Source organism: Dermacentor albipictus, unplaced genomic scaffold (genome assembly GCF_038994185.2).
Source record: "Dermacentor albipictus isolate Rhodes 1998 colony unplaced genomic scaffold, USDA_Dalb.pri_finalv2 scaffold_142, whole genome shotgun sequence".
Lineage (NCBI taxonomy): Eukaryota > Metazoa > Arthropoda > Arachnida > Ixodida > Ixodidae > Dermacentor > Dermacentor albipictus.
This window is the reverse complement of record NW_027225696.1, coordinates 70,133-95,996: the sequence shown is the minus strand read 5'-3', so window position 1 is coordinate 95,996 and position 25,864 is coordinate 70,133. Positions and strand designations below refer to the sequence as shown.

Sequence of the window (25,864 nt, the reverse complement as noted above, 5' to 3'; positions counted from 1 at the left end):
GATAATCTGCTTCTAATAGGCGCCGGACCTGCGCATTAAAACTGGCGCTCATGTTGTGCATGCAGGATCTGGTGAGGGAAGACTTTAGGCACGACATGGCAATTCCGTTTTTTACTAATTTAGAATGCTTGGATTGAAAGTTTAGAAACGGCTTCGAAGATCTTGGGGAGTACTGCCAACAAACATGATTTTGTTCGAAGATCAAGGAAATGTCAAGAAACTGAATTACGCGTCGCTGAGGAAATTCCTTGGTAAACTTTAGTCCTCCCCCACAAAGTTTAAATTGCTCACTCACTGAGGTAGCAGCGGAATCGAATTCTTCCCTATTGCAGAATCAGGTAATCATCAACGTAACGAAATATCTTGATAACGCTATCACCTAAGGCTTTCTCTAAGCAGTTGTCAACCTTTTTCAGGTAAATGTTGCTAAGAATAGGGGCAACCTTTGAGCCAATACAAATGCCTGATTTCTGCAGAAAAACGCCATTTCTCCACCCAATCACCGTTGACTTCAAGTACATTGAGTGAATTTCTGGAAAAGCTCCCGTGGAAACACCGCATCTGTCAATAAAAGCCGACTCTTGCACTTGTTCTTTAATGCACTCATTTACGGAATTTAGCAACCCGTCATGCGGCAAGGAATAATACAGGTCTTCGATATCCATACTAAAAGGTGTACAGTCACCAGGATTTTCCTCTCTCAAATACTGATCTAGTGCCTGAGAATTACGTAGGCAAAAGGCGTCTGAAAAAACTAGTGAAGCTAGGCAGTTCTGTAGGTAACTAGCGACACAGACCTGCCACGTCCCTTTCTTTGACACTATAGCACGAAAAGGAATTTCTTGTTTATGGGTCTTGGCCGAGAAAAACAGTTCTAAGGTGAGGGATTTAGCTTTCTTGATATTACAGACAAGCCTATCAATATTATGTCTTGACAAGAGGTCAACCGCACGTTGCTTAACTACCGAAGGCTTGAGTTTTACTGGCTGCAAGGCATGGCATATCTATAATGGTGGAAGTGCGTGCGTGAGTCAGCCTTCGATTACTTTACATAAGGAAGAGATTAAGTGCCTTAACAGTTATCTCTCACGTAGACCGGCACGTGTACCCGATTGACACGTGGTGTTACCATTCCTGAGCATGCGCAGATGAGTTTTGTGTCTTCGTTCTTTTTTCGCCTCAGTGCTCCCTTCAGTTGATAGCTCGCGTTCGTGTTGTCTACTTCTCTACTCTAATTGTGTCCTGTCTGCACGCCTCACTTCTATTTTGCATAATGTGAGAAAAGGTGATGGCCGGGGATGGAAGTGACAGCTGCACTGTCTTGGTCTGTCACCAATTTCAAAAGACATTGTCTCCCATGGGTCAGCTTCGCTGGGATTCAACCACGAAAGTAATGTTCTTCCAATTTACAGCTTTATTACAGATACGAAACGACTATAAGTTATTAGGTTTGAAAGAAAACATACTGATTGTGTAATGTTATCGAACATGGTCAGCGGTCAACAGCGGCATCCAGGTTGATCACGGCAATCTTGAATAACATCTCAGCCATTTCCGAGGCCATGACAATTATTGCCATTTTCGTCCAGTATGGTATGCCGGTTCGGCCCCATCGCGTCATCGTCGCGAAGATGCTGCCCCGAACGACTCGTTCCGGCCAGCGCCGGTGGAACCGAGCTGCTGCGGATCCAGGTCGGATTCCATAGGGCTCGAAGCCCAGGCCCCGCAAAAGCCGATATGCTTGTCGAAGGGCCACGCGTTCGGCGTCTGCGAATAAAGTTGAAACCAGCCTAAGATCCACCGGTGTACTGCACGGATATGTTGTGTATGCTTGGGAAATGAAACGGCTAAACCAAGGGTCAAAAATGCACTAATTGGGCTCCCGCATTAATTGACAAAGAATTGATTACATCGTTGTCCTTCACGCTGATTAAGGACAAAAGTAGAAATATCAGTCGGAACATCAGGAAGAGTTACAGCAGCAGGTAGCGCAATATAGCGCGCTGGAAATATGGAAAGACCTAACAGTGTGAGTGGCACTCTTACGCTGTAAGAAAAGTTTACAGCCTTTGGGTCGTATCTTGCCACACAATGACCATCATCTGTCTTTTCTGCATTTCTTTAACGCTACGAGGCCGGTACTTCCGATTCAGGAACGGCATGCGCGTTATCAGCATGACAGAGCATTCTCGTCAAGAAAGTGGTGAGCGCAGCGTTTTCAAGAAAAGAAACGCAAGCAAGACCGATGACGATTATTGTTGCCTGGCATGACGCGATCCAAAGGGCGTACAATTTTTGAAGAGTGCACGACACGATCGTACGCTCATTAACAAAAGTTCCGTATCACCGTGAGACAGAAATAGTGCTTTGTAACATTTCCTCCTTGGATGATGTTTGTTTTTCGTGGCTTCGGGCTTTGTTGTCTTCGACAACTCCTTTAAGCTCAGGGTACGAATCCTCAACTGACAACACTAGAACCTGCCCTAACTGGCCGGAGGTGCTATAGCCTGAAGCGATTATATCTAGTCCTATCTAGAACAGGTGGATGTCTCATTTTCCCTTTATTCATTACTTCTCTCCACCTTGCGGGTTTCCGCAGAACAACTACGTCTATATCTAGTCCTATTTCTTTTCTGTCGGTAGGAGTCCACGATTTGTCAAAAAGTTCTCGCGCCACGCTCACTTCGCCTGTCTGTCACGAGGCGTTATGAAAGCTACCAAATGTTTAGATCTTATACGATCTGTGCACACTGTTGATGCATTATTAGGAGGAAAAGAGGAAAAAAATATTTCCATTTTCAAGCAATTGATGCTCTCAGCCCTCCACTATAAGTAAAAAATTTTCGGATTCTGCCTACTTCCCCTGGCGGTCATGCCACATGCCAAAACTGAGAACGCTCACTACAGCCAAGCGACGTGTATGTACTAAATATATATCATTATGCCATAACCAGAAATTTATTCGCTCCAATAGGTATATGTGGCTGCACACTGATCGCTCGGGCACTGAGTGTTCGGAGCATCCGGCGTAATTTTCTTCCTCTGCTATTGCAGCCTACCATTGTGGTTGCCTTTCAGAACGTATATACAACATCGCTCTAGCGATTGTTCTTGGCTGAGCATTCGTTTTAGCGCCGTTTCTAACGTTCGGTTACACACTACCGCAGTTTCCGACGAGCCACCACCAGCTAAACGAGGGGAAGCCCACCAATCGAGGGCGAGGAACCGAAACCCTCTCCAATTCTGCACGACCCCCCCCCCTCCCCTTCCTGTCAGCCAATTTCAGGAAAATAAACATGTCAAGAAAGCAAGGTTATTCGCCTTGAGAGCAACCAAAAGTGACCACCACCCGATGTCGGCAGTTACGTAGGTTTGATGTCAGGAGCTTGGAATACCATCAAAATGGAACTGTATTCTTAAGTTAAGGGATCCGAGATCCTATATATGCATCAGTGGACATACACCACATTCAGAGTCATCACCCTGTACCTCGAGATACCAAGCACGACACCACTCAGACAGGCCACCAAATTGAAGCGTAATGTACTAGAAGACTATACGCGTTGGACAACGAAAGACACTTGTGCGGACACGCTGCTGTACTGCTTGCGTCACTTGTTATAGGAATGTGTTAATTTGATTGTCACTTGTTCATTTCACACCACATGGGTGGTTGTATAACCCTATATTTAAAAGAATGTAAACATGTAGCATAACGTGTAGGTATGACTGAACCTTGGCACGGGTCCGTGGAAAACAAAATTCAGGATAGTATTCGGGCCAAGCGGCATGCCTGTAACTGCGTACAAGGAGCGGCCCAAGTTCGTGGTAGCTCCCCTGTATAACACAAACGGCAAAAGCTACAAGGATCTTGTATATGACTGCATTACTGCACTGCATGGGGCTTGGTTTGATTCATAGTGGGGGAAGCGTTGTCAATTAAGCGCGCCATTGCACATCGAGCCCTCAGGTGAACCCTCACACACTCCTGCCATCATGATATTTGCCGAAGCTATAATAGCCAAGTCCATCACCTTAAAGCAAGCGGCTACCCGAAGACCTACTTTCTCCTTTATAAAAGTTGTCTCTCAGGAAATAAAGAAACCAGATTTTCCAGCTATAAGGCACTGCCTGAACTCGGCAAATCAAAGCTAGACCTTAACGCATGCATGCACGAGGTTTTCCACGCAATAAACATAAAAACTACAGAGCGTGCTGGTGTTGTATTCTCGGCCTCGAAAAAACTAGACTTCGGCAAGAAAAGTGAACGCCAGCCACCCCTACAAATGTTCCAAGAGAAAAAATCGCGCCTCGCGCCCGCTGTAGTGCAACAAGAAAGTCGTCTACCAAATCGCCAGCCTTTGAGGCAGAACGTATATCGGCCAAACAGGAATGTGTCTCAACGCACTGTTGCGGGAACATGTCTACAACGTTAAAATCAAGACTGTGAGAGATCTCACTATCCAGTGCGCCAATAGCAGGTGCAAGCCAGTTCCTGCAGATGTTGAGGTCTTGCGCCGATAGTGAAACGATCGAGCACGTAAAATCACTGAAGCCTTCACAATGATGCTCAAAGGCCTGTTATGCGTTAGCTCCCTTTCACTCGTCCTCATCTATAAGGAATAGAAATACCTACATAAATAGTCATTATATGTATGTATGTTTTCACCTTTAGACCCATGCGTGACTGGAATGATAACCCCTCCCCCGTTTTGTTTCCCACCCCCTTTCGCCCTCGCATTTGAAGCTATATATTTGTGCACGCAAAATAAAGCAATCGATGGCAGTCAGCGCTCGTTCTGTTTTCTTCCTTCGGTTCATAATTTCAGCTCTGTTTATCTACCATGGATGCAAAGCAAAGAGTTCGCCTTCAGACCCTTTTTTTATTAAAATTACTTCTCTCCAAGTAGGCTTACTTCACATGTGTGTGTGCTCGTCCGTGTTACCTTGCTTGATACATTCTCCCAAATTGCGCCTGCGGCAGCATGCCAAGCCTTTCGCTAATCTAACCATTCTTGTTAAGGTCAAGACATTTTCTTTGTCACTGTCTCGAGCACCTTTAGATGTAATAAATATCTACTCTGAAAAATATTCCTCCCCCTGTTTTTCATCGCATTGCAGAAACTCTCAACTAAAAGAATGGATGGCTGGATTGATGTATTTATTTATTTATTTATTTAAAAATACGTTAGAGGCCTCAAAGTGAGGCATTGGGTAAAGGGGGCAGTACATAGAAAATGCATAGAATACAAGACATCTATAAACCGTATCTGTTTACAACCTACAACCGAGAGTGCATACGAGATGAAAAAAGAATTATTTATTTCACGATTCACATTATGGAAAAGAAGAAAACATAATATAATAACAAGGAATAAATCACACAGATTGTTTTCAGTGAAGTCGTGTAATTAACAATATCACAGTTTTAAACAGTAATAATGAAAAACAATGACAGAAAAGTTACGGACGCGACATTCCAACGGAATGGTAAACATAGGGACGTAACGGTAATAATGCGACAATAAGATGTAAAAGATAGTGCAAGTATAGAAAGCATTGTGCAACAAACATAAAACTTCTCATTTATTTAGTCATGAATTCAGTCAACGCATCACAGAATGAATCGTAGTTGGACTGGCATGCGATGCTGTCCGGGAGAAAATTCCATATTCTGATAGCACAAGGAAGAGCAGCGTAATGGAATGCTTTTGTAGACCCGTAAAGGGGGGCATAGCTGAAATGATTGTGAAGCCTATGTGACGTGGAGTAGGGTCGTTTCAAGCATGCGGGTGTTCGAGTGGAGTGAAGGAATGTGTAGCCTATGTAATGGGTGTCGCTTTTGAAACGGGGTGGTGGGTTGTTTGCACCAGCAACCTCTTGCTATTATACTGCCTAATGTCCTGCCTAATTTAGGAAAGAAAAAAACAAAGAAAAAAACACTATGAAACCCCACAGGCAAACTTTCTGACCACATATTCCGAACTATGCTTTTGTACGTCTCCGTTTTTTATCGTTTCCCATCTTTTCTTCCACCAATCTTCCAATCGCCTCCTACTAATCTCTAGTGCGTACGTGTTTACTTTTCCCCTGCTCTCGCCATAGAGTTTCTCACTATAACGCCTAGAGGGAAATCTGGCGCCACCGTCTATGGGAGTTTCTTAAGGAGCGCCGTGCCGTCATGCGAATGACGGTATATTGTTAGATACGGGACCTTTTCCTGAGCCTCCTTCGAGTTCACCTGAGCACATCGAATCGCGTCACACCTAATTAAGGAGCGCAGAAGCACATCTACCACGTTCCCGAAGTGCGGCACGTCCAAACAAGTTCGCGGCCCCCACCTCGTGCGCCGCATGTGGAGCTGTTGTCCCACTGCTTGACTCTTCCCGAAAGTGTAGAGGGAGCCTGGCACTGTTCCAGGTAACGTGGGTCCCGAGCAAAGCTGCTTTGCGGCTCTGAATGGTCGCTCGAGAACAAACCGCCTGCCCGAGCTGTGCGCTTGCAAGCCGCGAGGCAAGACGGCTGTAATGCACCGTGAAACCTTGGCAGCAACCGCCCCATCCGCCTTTGTGACGACAGTTGCAGAACAGGAAGGCAATACCGCAGAGAAGTACTCCCTCGGACAGGTGGAGACAATGGAGCGATCCTCTGCGCCGGGTGTGACTTACATTCGCACGGGCGCCTACCATTGGCCGAAAATGACGCCACCCGAGCGGGCTCGCCGATTGGCCGAAAATGATGACACCTGAGCGGGCTCGACGAGTGGCCGAACGGGACGTGACTTCGAGACACCAAAGGGGTTAAAAGCCAGAGACCGGGAGCAGCAAGGGAGCATTCCTTCATTCATCTCTCTCTAGCTTCTTGCCACGGGCCGCAGAGTCCGAGTTGCATTATGACTTTTAATTTATTTGTACTCTCACGGTAAATAATGTAAATAAACCTCCAGTTTTCATCTCAAAGTCCTCCTCAAGCCAACTCCCGCACTCAATGGCAAGGTCCAAAATCTGGGGGACAGCAATTGGGATTGTCCTCTAGATGCAACGATATGTGTCTGCGAGGCTTGTGTTGGCTGGTGTTTTAAGAGGCTTGGTCTAAAACGTGCATATGGCTACACAAATAACGCGTTCCTAAAGTAAAATCATCATAAAATGTTTCCATTCACGCATATCACATCTTCCAGTGAAGTTTACTCACCTACAATGCATAATCAAGTGAAGAAAAGCAAGAAGAGAAAACAAACTGTTCAGAAGTGAGCGCGAATCTTGTCGTCTGTCTTACAGCTTTAGCGGCCCGCCGTTAATTTTTACGCTTCATATAATTGTACCTGAAACAACCAGTTCTCATAGTTAAACAAAACATCTTTTTGAGTAATAATAATGTTAAGACGGCTTCTTATGTGCTCTTTTACCAGAATATAATTTTTATGGCAGACAGAATGGTGCTTGCCTGGCTGTCAGAGAACGATGGAAATCCGAAGTCACAATATACCGACATTTCCAAGCATACCACAGCACAGCAGCGCCTGATTTCCCTCTGGGTAATATAGTGAGAAATGTTATGGCTCTAGCTGTACCCCAGGGGCTTCAGGGAGGCCAGCGATGCCTAAATCGACCGCTGCGCAGATGTCTTCACGTTCTAATAAAACATGCTCAATCGTTTCCGTCGCTTTACCGCAGCAAGCATATGCTTCTTCTTCCTTCTTGTATCTTGCTTTATAGGTGCGTGTTCTAAGGCACCCTGATCTCGCTTCGAAAAGTAATGAGCTTCCCATTGAGTTATCCTAAATTGTTTCTTTCCTGATTTTGTATTTTGCTCTTAAGTAGTTACTCATGGTAGGTTTCTTTTCCATTGCCACCACAAGGAGATTATTTCAGCCTCTCTGACTTTCCGCTTGACGCTCTTTGTTGCTGTCTTGCCCACCCTTAGCGCCGCATACTTGCTGGCATGCTTCGTGGTTCTTTTCCTGCGCTGCGAATCAATGTTTTTCCTGTAAAGACGCCTAAACACTCTCCCAGCCCATTTACTTTTTTCCATATTCCTCAGTTGTTCTTCAGAATCAATTTTACTGTGAACATCTCTCACTTCGAAAATAGTCTAGCCCGTATCCCCCTGCCCAGCTTCACTTGTAGTCGTTCCGTGAGCGCCCAATGCAAGGAGACACACTGACCTTTGGTTCACATCGAGTCCTGATTGTACCCCTGCTTTCAAGCAAACAGCCGCATTTCCAAGAGGAAGCCCTGGAACTATTGCAGCTTTCCACATACCTCGGAGCACCTTGAAAATATTGTATCCCCATTGCGCTCTGTGCTTCATTATGGCTGCATCTCTCTTCCCCGTTACTGTTATTGTTTTTCCCTGTGTTTCCATATATCTATTGCCTTCGTTTATCCATATACCAAGGTATTTATATTCTCTTACCCGAGGTATTTCCGGGCCCTCTATTGCGACTATCTGTTCACTGTTTTCATTGATTACCAGAACACGTGATTTTCTAACACTAAACATCAAACCTAAATTGTTGCCTTCCATGTCCCCAGATATTAGCCAGACGTTGCAAATCACTTTGCTTGTTAGCTAGCAACACAATGTCGTCCGCTCAAGATAAACCTGGAAGCTGCTGCTCTACTACTTTACCCGCCTGTCTGCATGAGCGATTAAACCCGATGTTACTTTTCTCTAGCGCCCTCTCCATCCTCACCATGTATATAATAAGCCGCAGTGGGGATTAAGGGCACCCTTGCCTCCGTCCTTTGTTGATATCAACTTTCTCCTCGCTCCTCATGCCTTCCCATTCAACGCAAACGGTATTTTCTTGGTAAATCTCTCACAAAAGCTGTAAAAAATCGTCACCTAAGCCTTCCCCTTCCAGAATATTGTTACGTAACACTTTTTGCGATGACAAAGAGGCGAGCAGGGTGAAGACGATGACGACGATTAGAGGCTAGCGCGGGCTGTTGCCTCTTGGCCAAGTGCGGCGTATTTCCTTGTAAATATACTTGTAAATAGCTTTTCGTCTGCGTCTTGCTGCGCAGCATATCTGGTGGAGGTGGATGTTCCCTGTTCCTCGTCACGGAGCTTCGCAGGAGACGGTACGTCGTGCCTTGCTTCATGGCTACCGGCGTCGACAACTCGACTGCGCCGGCTCCGACCCCTGCTGCCACTTCGATGACCTAGATCACTCTCCCCGCTCCCCGTGATCCTGGCGTATTCTCGGGTAAAGACAGGGAAGACGTCGAGGACTGGATGAGCCTGTACGAACACGCCACCGCAATAACTGGTGGGACCCTACTATCATGCTCGCCAACCTAGTCTTTTACCTCGGCGATGAGCTCACCAGTTGGGATTCGCTTAAGCAGAAACTCCGAGACTTGTTCGGCAACCCCTACGGTCACCAACTTGTAGCGCAAAAGGCGTTTTCCGGCCGTGTGCACACGTCAACAGAGCCCTATGTCACGTACATTCAGGACGTCTTGGCTCTGTGCCGCAAAGTTGACGCACACATGACTGAGTTGGACATGGTTTCCCACATCCTCAAAGTTATCGCCGATGACGCCTTCAGCTTGCTCGTTTTCACCAACGTGCCGACGGTGGATGCAGTTAGAAAACAGTGCCGCCGCCTGGAACTCGCTAAAAGGCGACGTATCGACCAGCCGTTTGCCCGTCTGCCCAACACCCCAGCGACGTCTTCCTGTGCCGACGCTCCTCGTCCCAACAACACTGGTGATATTACCAGAATTGTCCGGCGTGAGATCGAGGCCGCCTATCCGGCTGCCTTCGACTCCAGCCTCTCCCACGCACCTGCAGTGACGGTTTCCCTGATCCAGGCAGTTGTCCGCCAGGAGTTCGCAAACATGGGTCTTCACACCATCTGCTCGGCCCATCGCCCTGATACCCACCCGGCTTCTACGATCCCGCCCCGTCTCGCGTCTTCTTACCTATCACGCTTCCGCAACCCGTCTGAATGGCGCACTGCTGACGACAAGCCCATTTGTTTTCACTGCCATCGAATCCGGCACATTTCTTGGCACTGTCGCAGTCGCTGGAGCTCCCTGACCCGGTCTACTTATACTGCCTACTCTCGCCCTCCAGGTGGCCCTTCTCGTCCCTATGCCGCCAGCTCCGATAATTCTCCTGCGTCGAACCACCCCTGTTCTCGTTCACCTTCGCCCCAATGACGACCCCCAGCCCCGTCGCTCCTATTCGCCGACTCCCTTCGGACGCTGCTCCCAACCGGAAAACTAGACGATGCAGCGCCTCGTGGTGACGCTGCATTGCTCCCCACGCCGCCAAATCCTATACTCACTTTGCCCGCTCATCTGAAGCTTCTCTTATAGACACTGGGGCGAATTTGTCGGTAATGAGCACTGACCTTCGTAACCGGCTAAGGAAAATAATCACACCCGCCACGACGCAAGTTGTCCGTGTCACCGATGGCGGAACAGCCCCCTTAATTGGTTTGTGTGCCACCCGCGTCTCCTTCGCCGATCGCTCCACTATCGTGCTATTCAGTCATCGCCCACTGTCCCCACGACATCATCATCGGCTTAGGCTTCCTCTCCGCACATTCTGCTCTCATCGATTGTTGCGCCAGTACTTTCCGCCTTGACCTGCCTGTTCTAGATCTCTCTGGACCACACCCCAGTTCCTATGTTCCATCGACTTCGTTCGCTTGCCACCTTCGGCACTGGCTTACGTTGACTTCCTGTCATCCCCACCAGTCCCCGACGGTCACTACACCGCGGTTCCTATGCAAGATGAACTCCCTACACATGGGATCACAGTACCTCATACAGTTTTATCTATTACGGCGAATTGCGTCTGCCTGTCAGTGGTAAATTTGGGCTTCACGACACAAGTGCTCCCACGCGGGATCTCTCTGGCCCAGCTTTGCTCATTCGAGGATCTTCCTAAGTTACAATACCCCACAACATGTTGCGGTCTACCTTGTCATTCCCTCCTGTGATGTCTAAAAAAGCCACATACAACGGTCTGCTTTCTACTCTTTACATTGCCATACACTGAGTAAGAACACATAAGTTATCATTCAAACGCCTACCTATTCTAAGGCCATTATGAAGTTCTCCCAAAAATACCACTATTCTCTGCCCATGCTTGCAGCTTTAATTTGGTTACCTGCAGTGGTTGCCTGTATATCAGCAATGTAATGGTCAGCGGTCTATAAGAGTGAATTATGTCTTCCTCCCCCTTAACTTTATAGACCAAATTCATTCTACTTTGTCGCCAACTGTCTGGTATTCGTCCATCTTTAAAAAAATTTACACTGTTTTGACCAGAGCTTCCTTACCTTTTGGTCCTAATTCATTAATCAACATAACGGGAACCTCGTCTACCTCTGTGGCTGTGCGCTTATCAATTTTCTTTTCGGCTTTCTTCCAGTTGAAATTTGTCAGCACCAGCTCCTTTTCCACCTGGGTCTATTTCATGCTCTTTTTTTCTTCAAATACAACTTTGTCGTCGCCTTTAAATATTTCGGCTGTAATTGTTCGGATGGTATTTATTGCCGCTTCCCCTTTCAGTTTGTTTCTATCTTCGTCTAGGATACGTTGTTGTATTGTTGTTGAGTTCCTGCCTAATGATTTTATGTGGTTCCAAAATATTCTAGGCGCGGCCTTCCTTTTTCTCACACATTTCTGACAACGAACGTTCACTTTCACCTTTTATATTTGCTTGCACCAGTATTTGAACAATAGACTTTTTCTCTTGGTATATTTCCCATTTACTGGCTAGTTCATGCTGTGGAAACTGCACCTTCTTTGCCTGCCTGTGCTCTCGGAATGCTTTCTGTCGTTCGGCGATCGCTTCTCGTATATCCCTCTTCAACCAGCTATTCGGTTTATTTTTTTCGTTTCCAACGCGCATGTTGTTTCTCTTTCCGTATTTGTGTCGTTATTACACGTAGAAGCTCACTATATTCCCACTCTTCATTTGGTCATTTGCCAAGTTCTTCCTCGACTCCAGTGACTACATTTGCTATTTCTTCAGCGTTCAAATTTGGAATGGCCGTTTTACACTCCTTGCTCTCTTTCCCAACTGCATATCCCATTTTCAAAACGCGTTTATGGTCACTCCAAATGCTGCTATACCCTTCCTCATCAATGACCATTTCTCTCAACTTATCAAGGATTCCTTTTGTCATCAAAGAGTAATCAACGGTTGATTGCCGGTTTCCCACTTTCCACGTGATCTGTCCTTCACACTTAGGCCCTGTATTCACGATAACGAGGTTATGTTGCTCACAAAGGTCTAGCATTGACTTCCCGTTGTTGACGGTAGAGCCGTCTAAATCCTGTATGTGGGCATTCACCTCACCAAATAGGATAATTTCAGCATCATTCCCGAAACCCTTAATATAAGCGCTTACGCATTCCACTAACTCTTTATTCTCTTTTCCATTGAGCGCCTTGACGGATGACCATTCCGACTCCCCCTCCCTTTCTTTTTGTCTTAGTTCTCTTACACCCTTCCCAAACATATTTCTCAATCATAGGCGGCTCTTTCGGGTCTCTAAGGTGCGTTTCTGTAACCGCATACACCCCTATTTGTTGTTTATTTAACTGCTCCTCAATCTCGGCCCATTTTTTCTTTCTTCTGCCGCCCTGCATGTTTAAGCAGAATACTGCATGGCGAGCTCTCTTTCTTGCTTTCCTCCTTTTTTCTCTTATGGACGGCGATACGATTCTCAGGTTCCCTTACGGGAACTTCTTCATTACTACCAACTCTGCCCTCCTGATGGCCGGTGGGCCCCCTAAAAAAGCAACAGCGCGACCAGCTGGTCGCCAGCGCACTTCTCGTGCAAGCCTGTAATTCAAGTGGATCCCGTCTCGTTGAAAACCACCACGCCTCCTCACTTCCCTGTTTACTTCGAAAACCTCGAAGCCTTTCTCTCGGCTCAGTTTCCATATTTATATTCTCGAAAAATTTCGATGTCTGTGCCACCATCTATTGACGCGGTCATACGAACCCGTAAATGCGGTTGTTTCAAGCACAGCGGCACCGAATTCAGAAAACCTTTCGGTCGGAAATGCATTTCATTTATGGCCATTGACATGCGCTATTTTGTCCGTCATCACATTTGGCTCGTATCTGCTTGAGCCAACGCTTTTCAGCAAGAACTTTTTTGTTATTGCGGGCATTGATGGGCGTCATTGTCAGGATACTTTCTGCTTAAAAATTGAGTCATCAGGTAATAGCCTAGAAGAAAGGGGGTTGATCGAGGGGCCCGAATTTTATTACTCAAATCATAACAAGTGAACAAACACTGACACGAAGGACAAGATAGGGGAAATTACTCGTGCTGAATAATGGAATAAAAAAACGATAAATAATGGCAATCAAGGTGGATGAAAAAACAACTTGCCGCATGTGGGGAACGATCCCACAACCTTCGCATTTCGCGTGCGATGCTCTATCAATTGAAAGTGAAGCTTGTGGGATCGTACCCCACCTGCGGCAAGTTGTTTTTATCGCTTCTTTATTTCATTAATTAAGCAGAAGTAATTTCTCCTATGTTGTCCTTGGTGTCACTGTTTGTTGGTTTCTTATGATATGACTAATAAAAATCGGGCCCTTTGTTTAACGCCCTTTCGTCTCGTTCATTACATAACGAGGGTCTCCAATCCGGCAACATTGATGCCTTCAGGTAGCATGTGGGGGGTTATTGACCGGCTGCCTTCCCCCAAAAAGATCACGTTCTTGTGATGCCTGCGGCGGAAAGAATGTTCCCCATGCACCGCCAAAGTCTGAGTGGTGGCATTGGCTAATACTCCCACGGTTCTACTAGGAAACATAAATTCCCAAGAAAGTGAACGGAGAAACGGCGCCGCGTTAGCTCACTTGGTAAAGCATCGCACGCGAAATGCGAAGGTTGTGGGATCGTTCCCCACCTACTCAAGTTCTTTTTTCATTCACATTCACTTCCTTGAAGTTATCGTTTCTTTATTACATTATTTAGCACAAGTCATTTCCCCAGTGTTGTCCTTGGTGTCAGTGTTTGTTGGCTTCTTATGATAGATAGAAGAATAGGTTACATGTGATGTGCTCAGTGTAAATGCTAGCGTAGGTGACAAAAGAACAGATATGCTTACAAGTCCTGATGACGATGAGAAGAATCTCAAGGATCCACGTGTCCTGCAAAATATAAAGTACAATATTTGCTTTAGATGATGCCTCTCGACTTGATTTGCGATTACCAGGTTTATGAATTGCATTCCACTTATGCAGTAAAATTGCTTTGAAGGAATTGGTGTGTTTCAGAAACTCAATAAATGAATCTACAGACCTTATTTTCCGCGTTTCCTGTAGAAATACATTTAACGCAAGAGTCAAAGAGCTTTAGACGGCCTGTGGGGTCCAGGACCTGATTAAGTTTGCAATGTTACTTTTGTGAAACAATATTACAGCGGAATAAGCAGAGTTAGAAGAAAGAAAACGTTTCAAAGAGGGCTAAATATAGAAGCCTGAATTAGGTCATCAGTCTGTTATACTTCTTTCCTTGAGGAGCTAAGCAGTTTTAAGTGAAGAACTCCTCAACTTCGACCTTGTCTAAAGTTTTGTTTGATTTAGGATTAATATTGCAAGAAAAATCAACGCAATGCTTATAATGATTGGTAAAACGAAATGCTCACTTTAATATAAACTTTCAACTAAAACAAATAGAGTATTCCAGTGTTCACGAACGCTTAGACGTTCACGAATGCTTTGACATTTAAATCTTACAATTAAGGATATATGTTAGCATGTTCCATTTCAAAATACTGCTAAACGAGTTATCCTTGTACGGAAATCTAAAAAAGTTGTCAATATGAATCCCACGCACATCTTGGAATCTACCTTAAGCGAAGCTGTCTGCAATCATTTTAATTAAATGCTTTGCGAAGCCACACTTGTTGCGTCAGGTTGAATTTTATGTATAACTCATGTATTTGTTACAAATTCCGCTCTAATGCAAAAATAAATGGGTAGTGGATACAGCGTTCACTTGCAGGCTAGCGTAATGTTCTTGTAGGTGAGCGGGGTGTTCTAAGTAAACGGGTATGTGCCGAGAAGTCTGAAACCATACAGGGAACCATGTCAATTCTTATTTATCGTTTCAGTGCCGCTTACAAACACGTGACCAACCAGTCGCCCCCAAAACTTCACCCGTGCGAATGGTCAGAGTTCCCACTGAGTCTATCCACTGAGTTATCCTTTGTAAATTTCATTTGTTTTGTAAATGTTCTTGTGTTCTTTCTTCGCTCCGCTGGTGTGGGAGATAACTCCCACTGCGCATATTGGTGAGATGCTAACACGAAACCCGGAGCAAAAGAGCCTATTTACACATCCTACACCTGCGCGACACTAATGTTACTATCTAAGGCAATCACCTAATAGCTCATTATCGGTTATACACTGTCGCTGAAATCAGCTGTCCTTACAAACAACCGTAACCGCTTTGCGAGGAAATACATGTCTTATGCTGGCTCGTGGATCATCTCCATCGCCTAACGCGCTTTCGCACTTGCTGTCACAACCCCGGCAGTGAGGCCAAGAGAAGTTCTGCTAAATGCGGGCAAAATTTGCCGGCTGTCGGCATAATAGCCACGCCCACGACTTAAAGGAATTAAAAAATTGCAATGCCGAGCGGGATATGTCGTACCACACTTTGAGCCGAATTCACAAAACTTCCCCTTCATAAGTGCTCTTTGTGGTTCGCCGGTGGTCAGGCCTATTAATAAGTTTAGCATCCCTCTTCATGGCTATTTTCTCTTCAGAATTTCTAGTCTTAAGAGCTTTTAGTGAATATGCTTACTGAAGACGTTGCAACATCATTCTTTCGGCAGCAAAAGCGTCTTTAAGATAAACTCAGGGCAGGCGCATGCTCAAGCTTTTCGAAGAGGATCATATCTGGAGCGGCTTCATCAAGCTGCTTACTTATGCATTTGTTCCTCTTGCCCCTGTTGACAAAAAGCTTGTAAGCTGGGATTTTTCGTTATAACTAATTGTAGCCAACCATGACGCTGAACATTTTCTTCGTGATCGCTACCGGTCAAATAGCAAAGAGCCCTTCAAAGAGAGAAGCTTCGTGGATTCGACCTGTGATTCACACAGAATAAGCATGAAACCTTGGTTGGACGTTTAAAGAGAAAAGGAATGATCAGACGTTCTCGCTTGTCCACAGTGCGATCCATGTAGGGAGGACGCTACACCAATCCTTCGAAGCGTAAAAGTGGTGTCACATACCTCCATGTCTCTCTTCTTCACTCGGGTTGCCGATGGGCGAGCTGTAGCTGCTTGCTTGTTCTTCGGCGTCTTCTTCTTCTTTACATGTTTGGCAAGTACGCGCGAAGGGAGGGGGGGGGGGGTGTATGTTGGCCATGATTCGAAATGAAACATAATTTGAGGTTCTTGGATTCTGTTAGTCAATTGAGTAGTACTACCAATATTTAATTAACTGTGATAAGAGATTTTTATTTATTTTCTTGAAAATTGGGCATGCCAATTGTGACGAAGTTATTAGATTATGAAAATATTGTGATATAGTGTTAATAAGGAAGAAAAGGTGTCGAACATGAGTCTTCCTGTACCAATAACGTACTCATGCACAATTGTTGCATCTCTATTCCTCTTGTCGTCTTGACTTGTCTGTGAATTCCGGCTCATACCCACTACAGGAAATTGTCCAAAAAGCAGGCGGTTTAAAGTGTGCATATTAATATTAAAAGAAAAGTTAAATTTGCATAAAATAGCTTCGGTGGATGAAATATAAATTAGGAATGTCAACAAGTGCTGTATGGAATTGTGATATCAAGTAATTCAAAATAAAGGAAGATAGGAGTAATTGATATTTAAGAAATTGATCAAGGTAGTTTTTGTGTCACCTATTAAATAATAACTTAATAAAATCATCCATGTCGCTGAATCCGAGAGAAATCCTCCCAAATGGAATAATGATTGGCGAGGTCACCGATAACCCAAGTTGAAATTTCTGAGCGTTCTCCTTGTCTTAAAGATTCAGCGATCTATACAGTACAAATCACTTATTCTGCAGTTTATCAGCTACAGCCTACCAGTATTACAAATACATGCAGGACTAATTTCCACGGCCTACACAACGTAATAAAATATGCACGCCAGGTTTCTCTCGGCGATCCTCTATGTGCATCTCCAGTCGCGACAAGTGCCGTTGACCGACACAGCCCAGTGCATGCACACACTTCTAACTATACTCAGAATTCACAGGCACCGTTTATGCCGCATTTAATCTCATCATTCAGGCTGCCTCCCAATGGGGAAAACCCCGCGCCGAATTTTCCAGTATTGTGAGTTCTCACCGTTAATCACTTACATCAGGTTTCACACGTGCTGCTCGACCATCAGCTGCCTTGTGGAGCCTCAGACAAGCAATTGTAAATGTTGGGTGTTCCTGTAATTCGAGAGAAGCCTGGCTTGCCACCGGTGGCTAGGAAACGAGACGCCTTGTAGCGCTTATGTGACAAACTCTGATTTTGTGACTACATATGCAGATGGCTCCATTACTGCGAACAGCTCGTTTTTTTCTTCTTATTTCGGCGGTCATATTATCATGATCCACGTCGATCCGATTCAAGTTCTCGCCCACCACAATGTCGACGTTATCGACGCCTCTGTGAGGCGCTCTTAATGCATACATCAGCAACCACCAATCTGGTTGGCCATATTCAGTCGCCCAAAGGTGGTCTGCCAAACTGTGAAGTCAAGCATTTTTTTTTGCAGTCCTGAAGAAGGGTTGGTGGATGAAATCGGACAATCTCACCGCCGCTTTTGAACATCGGCGTATGATCAGAGTTCAGTGGCTGCCCGGTCACTGCACCATCATCAGCAACGAGTGAGCCTTCAAAGCAGCGTGCTGCGCTCACCGAGACTAGCGTCTGCCTGTGCCATACCACACGCTTGCCGAGCTCGATGCAGCATGGCCACATGATTAATGTTCTCACGAAGATGTGTGTAGATGAATAAGTGCCGTTGTAAACAAGTTTTTTAAGCGCTGAAACGCGCTTTATACGGGAAAGGTTTCAAAAGGACTACGTTTTAAATTACGTAATTTAAATAGAGGTAGCTGAAATACATACTGTGACGGCTAGAAATTAGTACCGACTCTTGAAATTGGAATTAGATTCGACAAGGTCACATGAGTCTTTTTTTTTTACTCCATGCTTGGCGGATATTTTTCATTGTAGTATATCGCACCTCGTTCAGTTACAATTTCGTCTGCTATTTACCTCTAACCTTGCAGCTAGTGTTTTTTATATGTGCTTTAGCGCAAGCTGTTTTAGACTTCAATGTCTACAGAGGGAGCGTGAACTCTCCTTCATTTAAGATGTCATGTGTGCAGGAAATAACAATTGCGCAAAATTTGCATCGTTTAATCAACGACCGCTTTAATGTGTGTTGGGGAGGAGAAATTCACAGGTTATTTCACTACACCTCGTCAACATCACACATCAGATATATCACTCTGTCACATTGAGATATCGCAAGGTAAACCACACCATGCCGCAATTATACTCTGCCATCTTTGTTCATGCCATCTCCAATGTCCTTACATGGCTTCCATTCGTCAAGATTTTCCAATATTTCTGGCAGTCTTGACGTTGCAAGCCCGCTAGCATCGCCGACGTTACGAAAGCCATCTGCTTCTATCGTTAAGAGGAAATTTTAGCTCCGGTGGTACTTTCTAAATACGCGGGAGTGGAGAATTCGTTTTTCTCGGCAGTAACTGCACCAAATTTGACGGGTTTGTTGCATTTAAAATTAAATTCTATAACCTAGTGATTGTTTGTTTCACATTTTTGTTATACAGTGTAAATGTTTGTAATAAACATTGGCAAAAATGAAAAAGTTTGAAAAAATGACACTATGAGGTTTACAGCTCTAACTCAGCAAGAAAAAAATTATATATCAATTCTGTGAATCGCCTGTTATAGCACATCTAAAGCGGACAAAATTGTTATATTAAACAGGATTCTCAAAAACATTTACTAATGAGTAAATGCAGCTTTTGCGAAACCCTTGCATCCAACGTAACAAATTGAATAGCAGCCCTGACGGACATGTCTATTGACGTCTATGGATATCATGTCCATAGACGTCCATAGACGTGCCTCCGATCATGTGACCCCTCGACAGCTCGGAGGACCTCGGGAGGTTTGTCGCGGAGGGCATCGTTCCACAGCTTTTTATTGCGTAGGGGGTAAAGAAGAGTTGGCAAGGGAGGAAGGAGGTTTGCAGTGCACTCAATCGTGACGTAGAAGATTGTGGGCGAGCTGCCACAGCCAGGGCAACGATCTGCATAACATTGTGGGTAGAATTTATTGAGAGAGACAAGATTTGGGAAAGTTGCGGCTTGTAACCGGCGCAAGTAGGCCTGAGTGCTCGGCGAGTGACGTCACGTAGAAGAGGGCGGCGGCGCGCTTGACGATACGGGTTGAATGAAGGGATCGCGGCTTGGTTCACCTAGCAACAGTATGCTTCCATTGAATACGCCACACTTTTTCTTCAGTCGAAACTGCGGAATGAGCAGCAGAACCCTTACAAAGCATTTGTTTAGAGGTGCAGATACAAAACAGCTTTGTAAAGTTCGTGCAGTAATTGATGTCAGCAGCTTTCTATAGCATCGCGCTTTGTCGTCCACGTAATGTACGTTTTTCGTGAAATATTGTTATTATACCCCATACTTCATACCGATTACATCAAATAAATTGAATTCATAAAGAACTTTTCCTTCTATATTTTTGTACTTATGGTTTATATGGCACAACAATGATGAATGTAACGCACTGGATTAGCTTCACAATTGCGTGTGAACAATTTTATTGGGGACACGTGTACTTATTCCAATCTAGATTATGGTTAAACGAATAATATTGCTTTCGACGCACTAATTACCGCAGTCCACTAATTTAGAACAACTCAAATAAGTTTAGAAATGGGATATAAAACATTGGTGCAGCTATTTACAAGGAAACAGCTGCCTTATTGCGCAGAGTTCCAGCTTTCCTCTTCCTCGCCTTAGCATTGGCATCCAATATCTTGTCATTCAACTTGACGCAGTAGTTCATTAAGATATTCGTGCTGCACCACAAAAGGTGCCTTAACACAAATTCACATTTGTGTTCATCCACGCAGGCGTCGAACTCTGATGAATCGTCACTTTGTGTAAAGGGACTTCCTGTAATTGAGCACTTAGCGTTTGCGTATTTTTCAAAAGTAACTATTAAAGAAGTTCTGAGCATCTCACCCTGGAGTGCGGTAATACAATGAAGTCTGCACGTGGTAGCACCCTAATGCAGGCACTCTGGGCTCCTTCATCTTGCGGAAACTTGAAGGCATAATTTTTCTGCCCCGATTTGTACATGTAATTGCTCCGGCAATTGGGCACGCAGCACTTAGTAGGCATATCTTGGCATGACGCTCCATATACCGGGGCAATGAAGACTCGTGGTACACACAGTCGAAAGCACAGCGCAAGTGTTGATGCACTGCTCACGTCTAGAAAAAATGTGCGTTCGCAAGCATGCGTCAGCATGGACGAGTATGCCGGGACTTGTTTAACCCAAAAGCTTTTCAAGGGGTGGCAGGGCTGCTAGAACTAATCGAATTGTTGTCGCCGCCGTCATCACCTCGGTCTTCTTCGAATAGCCGGGTTTAACCATTGTGTTGTCCTTTTCAACACAGGTGCACCCTTCGTAGCTTCGTAGCACGCTGCACGGAAGTTCTATGTGGGCCTTTCTTTCGTGACGTAGCTCAAGGGGAGAGGGTCAGCCCGAAGGCGTTAAGTTCTCTAGAGCGTGTTGGTAGGGCGTGCAGGAACGGTGTTATCGCCCTTAGACTTCACACGAAATCTCGTGGTCACGCAGACACCGACGGCAGGAATGCGCTTGGAGTGTCCATATAATTAATATCGCAATAAATAAATAAATAAATAAATAAATAAATAAATAAATAAATAAATAAATAAAGGAGACGCAGTGCGTGTGCATGTCTTTATTTTGAAGATCTTGAGAGAAGGCGAGACCCGACCTGCAAGAGACAGCCACACATGGAATGAGCAAAGCTGCACGGTGACGATCGTCGCCAACGTGCTTCTGCGCACTAGCACTCACCCCACCCACGATGGCGTGGAGTTCGAATTATCAGTGGCGGTGAAGATTTGAGTATGAATTATTCAATTGAATTCAACAGTTACATTTTTCATTTATTCAAAACCTGTATTCGACAACGTCTGGATCCTTAGCCTTCGGCAAGTTATGGATCCATGCAGTTATACAAAGAAAAGTAAACGATTCAGACACGAGCACAATCATTTGTTTTGGATCAAACAAACAAAACAAAAACTGAAAAAAAAGAAAGAAGGAGATGCAACTAAACAAAAACCACTAAACTAAGGTGCAGACCACCGCAGGAGGGATAAAGCCACGGCCCCCGCCGGCTCGGGCGCGCGCCATTCCCCGCATGCCGAGAACACAGCCATCGGCACCAAGAAGCGAACAGGCTTAGTTTCTGTCCAAGCTGCTGTCACCCACGACAGGAGCGCCACACCACCAGTGAGGCAGCACGTATCCCAGACAAGACCCATGGCTTCCCTCCCAAGGCAGCCCGTACACATACATCCTTGCGATAAGAATACATGAAACGGTTACACAAAAAGAATTGGTTGAGCATTTGTGACTTCAGCCGTTTGCAGAATGGTAAGGTGTAATTGTTATTTACTCAATGCAGCTAGAATGTACAGTGATAAGCTATATATGCATTTTATGCATGGTGTGTGGAGTAAAAACAAGGGTACACCGGCATTGACACTTACGTTACTATACATCCATGAACACATACGTACATAGAAAAAACAAAAAAGCGTAACAGCAACGCTGTATTCAGTTGTTGACATCATATAACTTTCATAAAAGACTAATCACTTTAGATCGGAAAGGAAGAGTTCTTTTACAGCAGTATTAAAATTTGCTGAGTGCTTAATGTTAGCAGGAAGCGAGTTCCATATTTTGACACCTATATAATGTATGCTTCGTTGGCCGGACTGGTTGTGAGATATCGGCACGAGAAATTTCTCGAGGAAGGCTGAGCGACTGTTAAATGTCGATTCATTGAAGATAGTGGCTGGAAATGTCGTGTTGCATCTCGTTATCGAGCACACTAATAAGATTTCGGAGTAATTTCAGTTTTTAATAGGCGCGGACAAATTTCAGTTTCTTAACTGAAATTACTCCGCGCCTTTGTAAGTACGAAGCATGCGGAAGAGACCTTACCACACAGTCTATCGATGTGAGGATTCCAGTTCAGAACAGAATCAAGGGTACACCTAAGTAGAGCACTGAGTCGACTTTTTCAATTTCATCACGGCCAATCGTAATCCGGCATGGCTCCTCAAAAGGCTTTTTTTCTTAAACGGGGACATAAAAATAACAAATGTAGTTTTATTTGTATTGAAGAAAAGTCGATCACTTTCAAAACATTTGGTAATATATTAGTGGGATGCGTTACATGTTGATTTCAATACGATGCTGGATGGATGGCGGTGGCTACATTGAATTATCCGAAATTTTGAAGTAACGAGCTTCTACTGTATTTATAAACTCAAACCTCGTTCTATCGAAGTTGAAGGGGAAGCCGAACTTACTTCGTTATATCTATTACTATGGTTATATTGACTATTGCCCTTTGCTGCAGTGTATGCCCGGTGGTGTGCACAACTTTAAACATGCAAAGCAGTCATGGCACTGTGGCCCACCAAACCACTATGTGGCCAGAGGCGATATGAAATTAAAAAATTACCGACGATTACGTTACTTCCTAATGCGAAATTTGAGCGCAGCAAATAAGCTGTTTCACCTTTTCGATAGATTGAGGCAAAGAAATCGAGCAACACATGTATGCGCTATCACAGAATTTTTTTTATTTTTCACACGTATTCCTTTAACAAAGACTCCACTAACAGTTCTTGACAGTCATGAAGGAAGCTTTGTGGTCGGAGAAATAGACTGATATATGTTCGACTTGGTACACCAATGCTTGATTCTCAAAGACGTTCACAAAGACGTTCACAACTGGGCCCTTAATGCCATATTGGCCTCCGCCGTGCATCAGTCGTCGCACTTGCATAAATGGGATTCGCGGAGATACACGAGTCTTACACTCACCGCATTAAGTTGTGGAAGGTGCGCTGGCCTCGAGGGATATTTGTAACCGTTTGTTGTCGAAATAACAACCAAAACAAGCGCGAACGAGACCGACCCAACAGAACCAAACAGGCGCGGGCGAGAGCTGTGGCGCGAGCAGACGATAGTACGAAACGAGCGGATCGGCTGAGACCAGACACGAGTGCGCATCGAGCCGTAAGGAGGGTCCGCATGACACCAGCATCGCGCGCGCACGTCACTGAAGGGGCCGCTCTCATTGGTCTCCGCCATTCGCGGCTCGCGTCCTTCGTCTCCCACTCCAGCGAAGGGGGGCGGAGCTGGTTACGAGGCCGACGACAACGCCGACGCGAAACCCAGGAACGGACGCCAAAGAGCTGCGCTCTAAAAAAGATAACAAAAGACTCTGTGGCATGTGCAACACGCGACTTCGCCTTCTTCCTCGCTCCCCTGGCTTCGCTCTCGCCGTATTTTCATCATTCACTGCGCTCGTTCCCTCGGCTACGCCACCAAGGCACGCCGACGCTCTACGCAGGAACGGGCGCCTAAGCGCTGCGCTCGAAAGCGTTGCAAAGATTGCTTTGAAGACCAACCTGGTGATCGCCGCCTTCGGCGACATCCGTGCCGGAGGTCGAGGTCGAGACGCTGTCGGTCTCCTCCGCGTGAGTGCGGGCGGCGCGAGCTCTCGCCCAGTGCGCCCACCTGCGCGAGAGCCATGGCCACTGGCAGAGGGCGCACGCGACCACGAAGAAGCCCAGGAATGTGGCCACCAGTACCATCTCCCAAAATTCCGTGGTGATGTGCATCTGTCGGACCAAACAAAATAACTCTATGGTGCAGTCGTCATTCCACACTGACCTATGTAAAGCTGCAAATAGGAGACACAAGGTACAGCTTCACACACGACACAAAGTATGACGTGAACTGCGCTATCAACAACCATATCCAGCGAGTAGCCAACAGGATCTAACTGCTTTCAGCGCGTTCCAGCAATCGGAACAGCCAATTTTCGGACGCGTTCGCACGCTATATCGGACGCCGCGTTGTGCCATGTGTGTAGTGCTTTTAAACGGACCCTAAAGATAAACACTAATTTGAGCTGCATCTGTGTATCACGCTTATACGATTATAATGAAATTATTAAAACCGCGAAGAGACAGCTCGGTAAGACAGAAATGACGCAACGACGAAGACATGCTAGCTCTCCCGTAATCTAGACTGGATGTAAGCATCAAATGGCTACCGGCAAAGCAGATTGGTTGCAGAAGATACAAGCCACACTCCTAAAATGGGTGTGCATGTTGGCAACGGCGCATTCCACCAACCCGTATCACGCCATAGTGTACATTCGGCCATATGAACGCAATAGTTTCCTGTCAGGGACAGACACTCATTACAAGTCTCGTTTCGGTCAAGCAACTTTGGACGCTGCCAGACGAGCCATACGCGCGTGGATCCGAGGATCATGACGTTGAAAAGAGCATAGAAAACTCTTTCTCAGCGCCAGCAGATGAGAGTCAGGTGCATAATGTTCTGTATCTGCCTTTTGAACGTCACTACTGGAAATGACAACTAAAACTTCATCGTACTGGAAGTTACAGCTTGATGGATATTGTGAACATACATTTGAAATAACTCGGAAGGAATAGTTTTCGTAACTTCTTTGGGAGGTATCTAGTGTATGTAAGGCGGCCTTGACGGGTTGCCTGGATGATCTCGTTTTGTTCTCACAACTTGCCCAGAGGTTCTCGTTTCAGTGCCCGGCTGAAGGTGCCGGTTTTTGCCTCAAGGTCGCCGACAACAGGAGCTGGATGCATTTCATGCTTAAAGTAGCTTAAAGCGGGAGGCGACGCCACCTTGTATTTTTCCTATGGAAGCCCACCGTGTGGCTTCAAGGATTTCGAGGGCGTCTGCTGGAGTTTAGTTAACGTGTCATCGTTATAGATGCATAGAGTTTGATACAATAATTACTACAGGAAGCTCTGGCGGTATTTTATACGGGAGCTGCAATGGGAGCAGTTGTGCTAGCATGGGAATTATGGGGAAGTGCGTGTATTTGCCTAAACTTTGTCATTACGGCTTCAAACGGCTCTGTGACTTTGTAAACTCATTTTCTGCGAAATCAATTATGAAACACACATTAAAATTATCCGATGGCAGGATTCAAACAGAGGATCTCTAGCACACAGGCCTGATATTGAAACAGTTGGGGCTCGGACGCATGCATCGATAGGTGATGCGAAGCGCGCTTATAAGTTCATTGCGGGCATGCCAGTGCCTTCCGGCGCTTGGCGCGTTTCGATTTCGCCCCCTCGACAAGCTCAATTATTGCAATTAGTAGCGATTGCGCGGGTTCGCAGCGTCTTCTGCACTTTCAAGGCTATGGTTTGCTATGAAATTTACGACAATGAAGGCACGTAAATGGTAGTATACAAAGCCTCACGAACGTCTTAATCCACAACCACGAAGATTGGACAAATCCATGTGTTTCCCATCATTCCCATGGTGGGTCAGCGAATGCAGCGTCACAGTTCCCTCTAATATGTTGTCTGAAACGCTATGTTTATATATACAATGTTCTGTTGCAAAAGAGCCTAAAGTCGATAAGCTTCAATGCGATTAAATCTGAGATCACATTGACGAAGAGGCGCCGAAGTTCTTGCGAGAAAAAGAGAAAT

General features: G+C 45.4%; 1 protein-coding gene across 1 annotated transcript; it reads right to left on the bottom strand.

Moving 5' to 3' along the window:
* Window positions 1–1,391: 1,391 nt before the first annotated feature.
* Window positions 1,392–16,315, bottom strand: LOC135906309 (uncharacterized). Its single transcript, XM_065437643.1, has 3 exons — window positions 16,240–16,315; window positions 14,106–14,148; window positions 1,392–1,767 (listed from the first exon to the last, which is right to left on the bottom strand). The coding sequence occupies exons 1-3, from the start codon at window positions 16,243–16,245 to the stop codon at window positions 1,493–1,495; spliced, it is 324 nt and encodes a 107-aa protein (XP_065293715.1). The 5' UTR covers window positions 16,246–16,315; the 3' UTR covers window positions 1,392–1,492.
* Window positions 16,316–25,864: the final 9,549 nt, after the last annotated feature.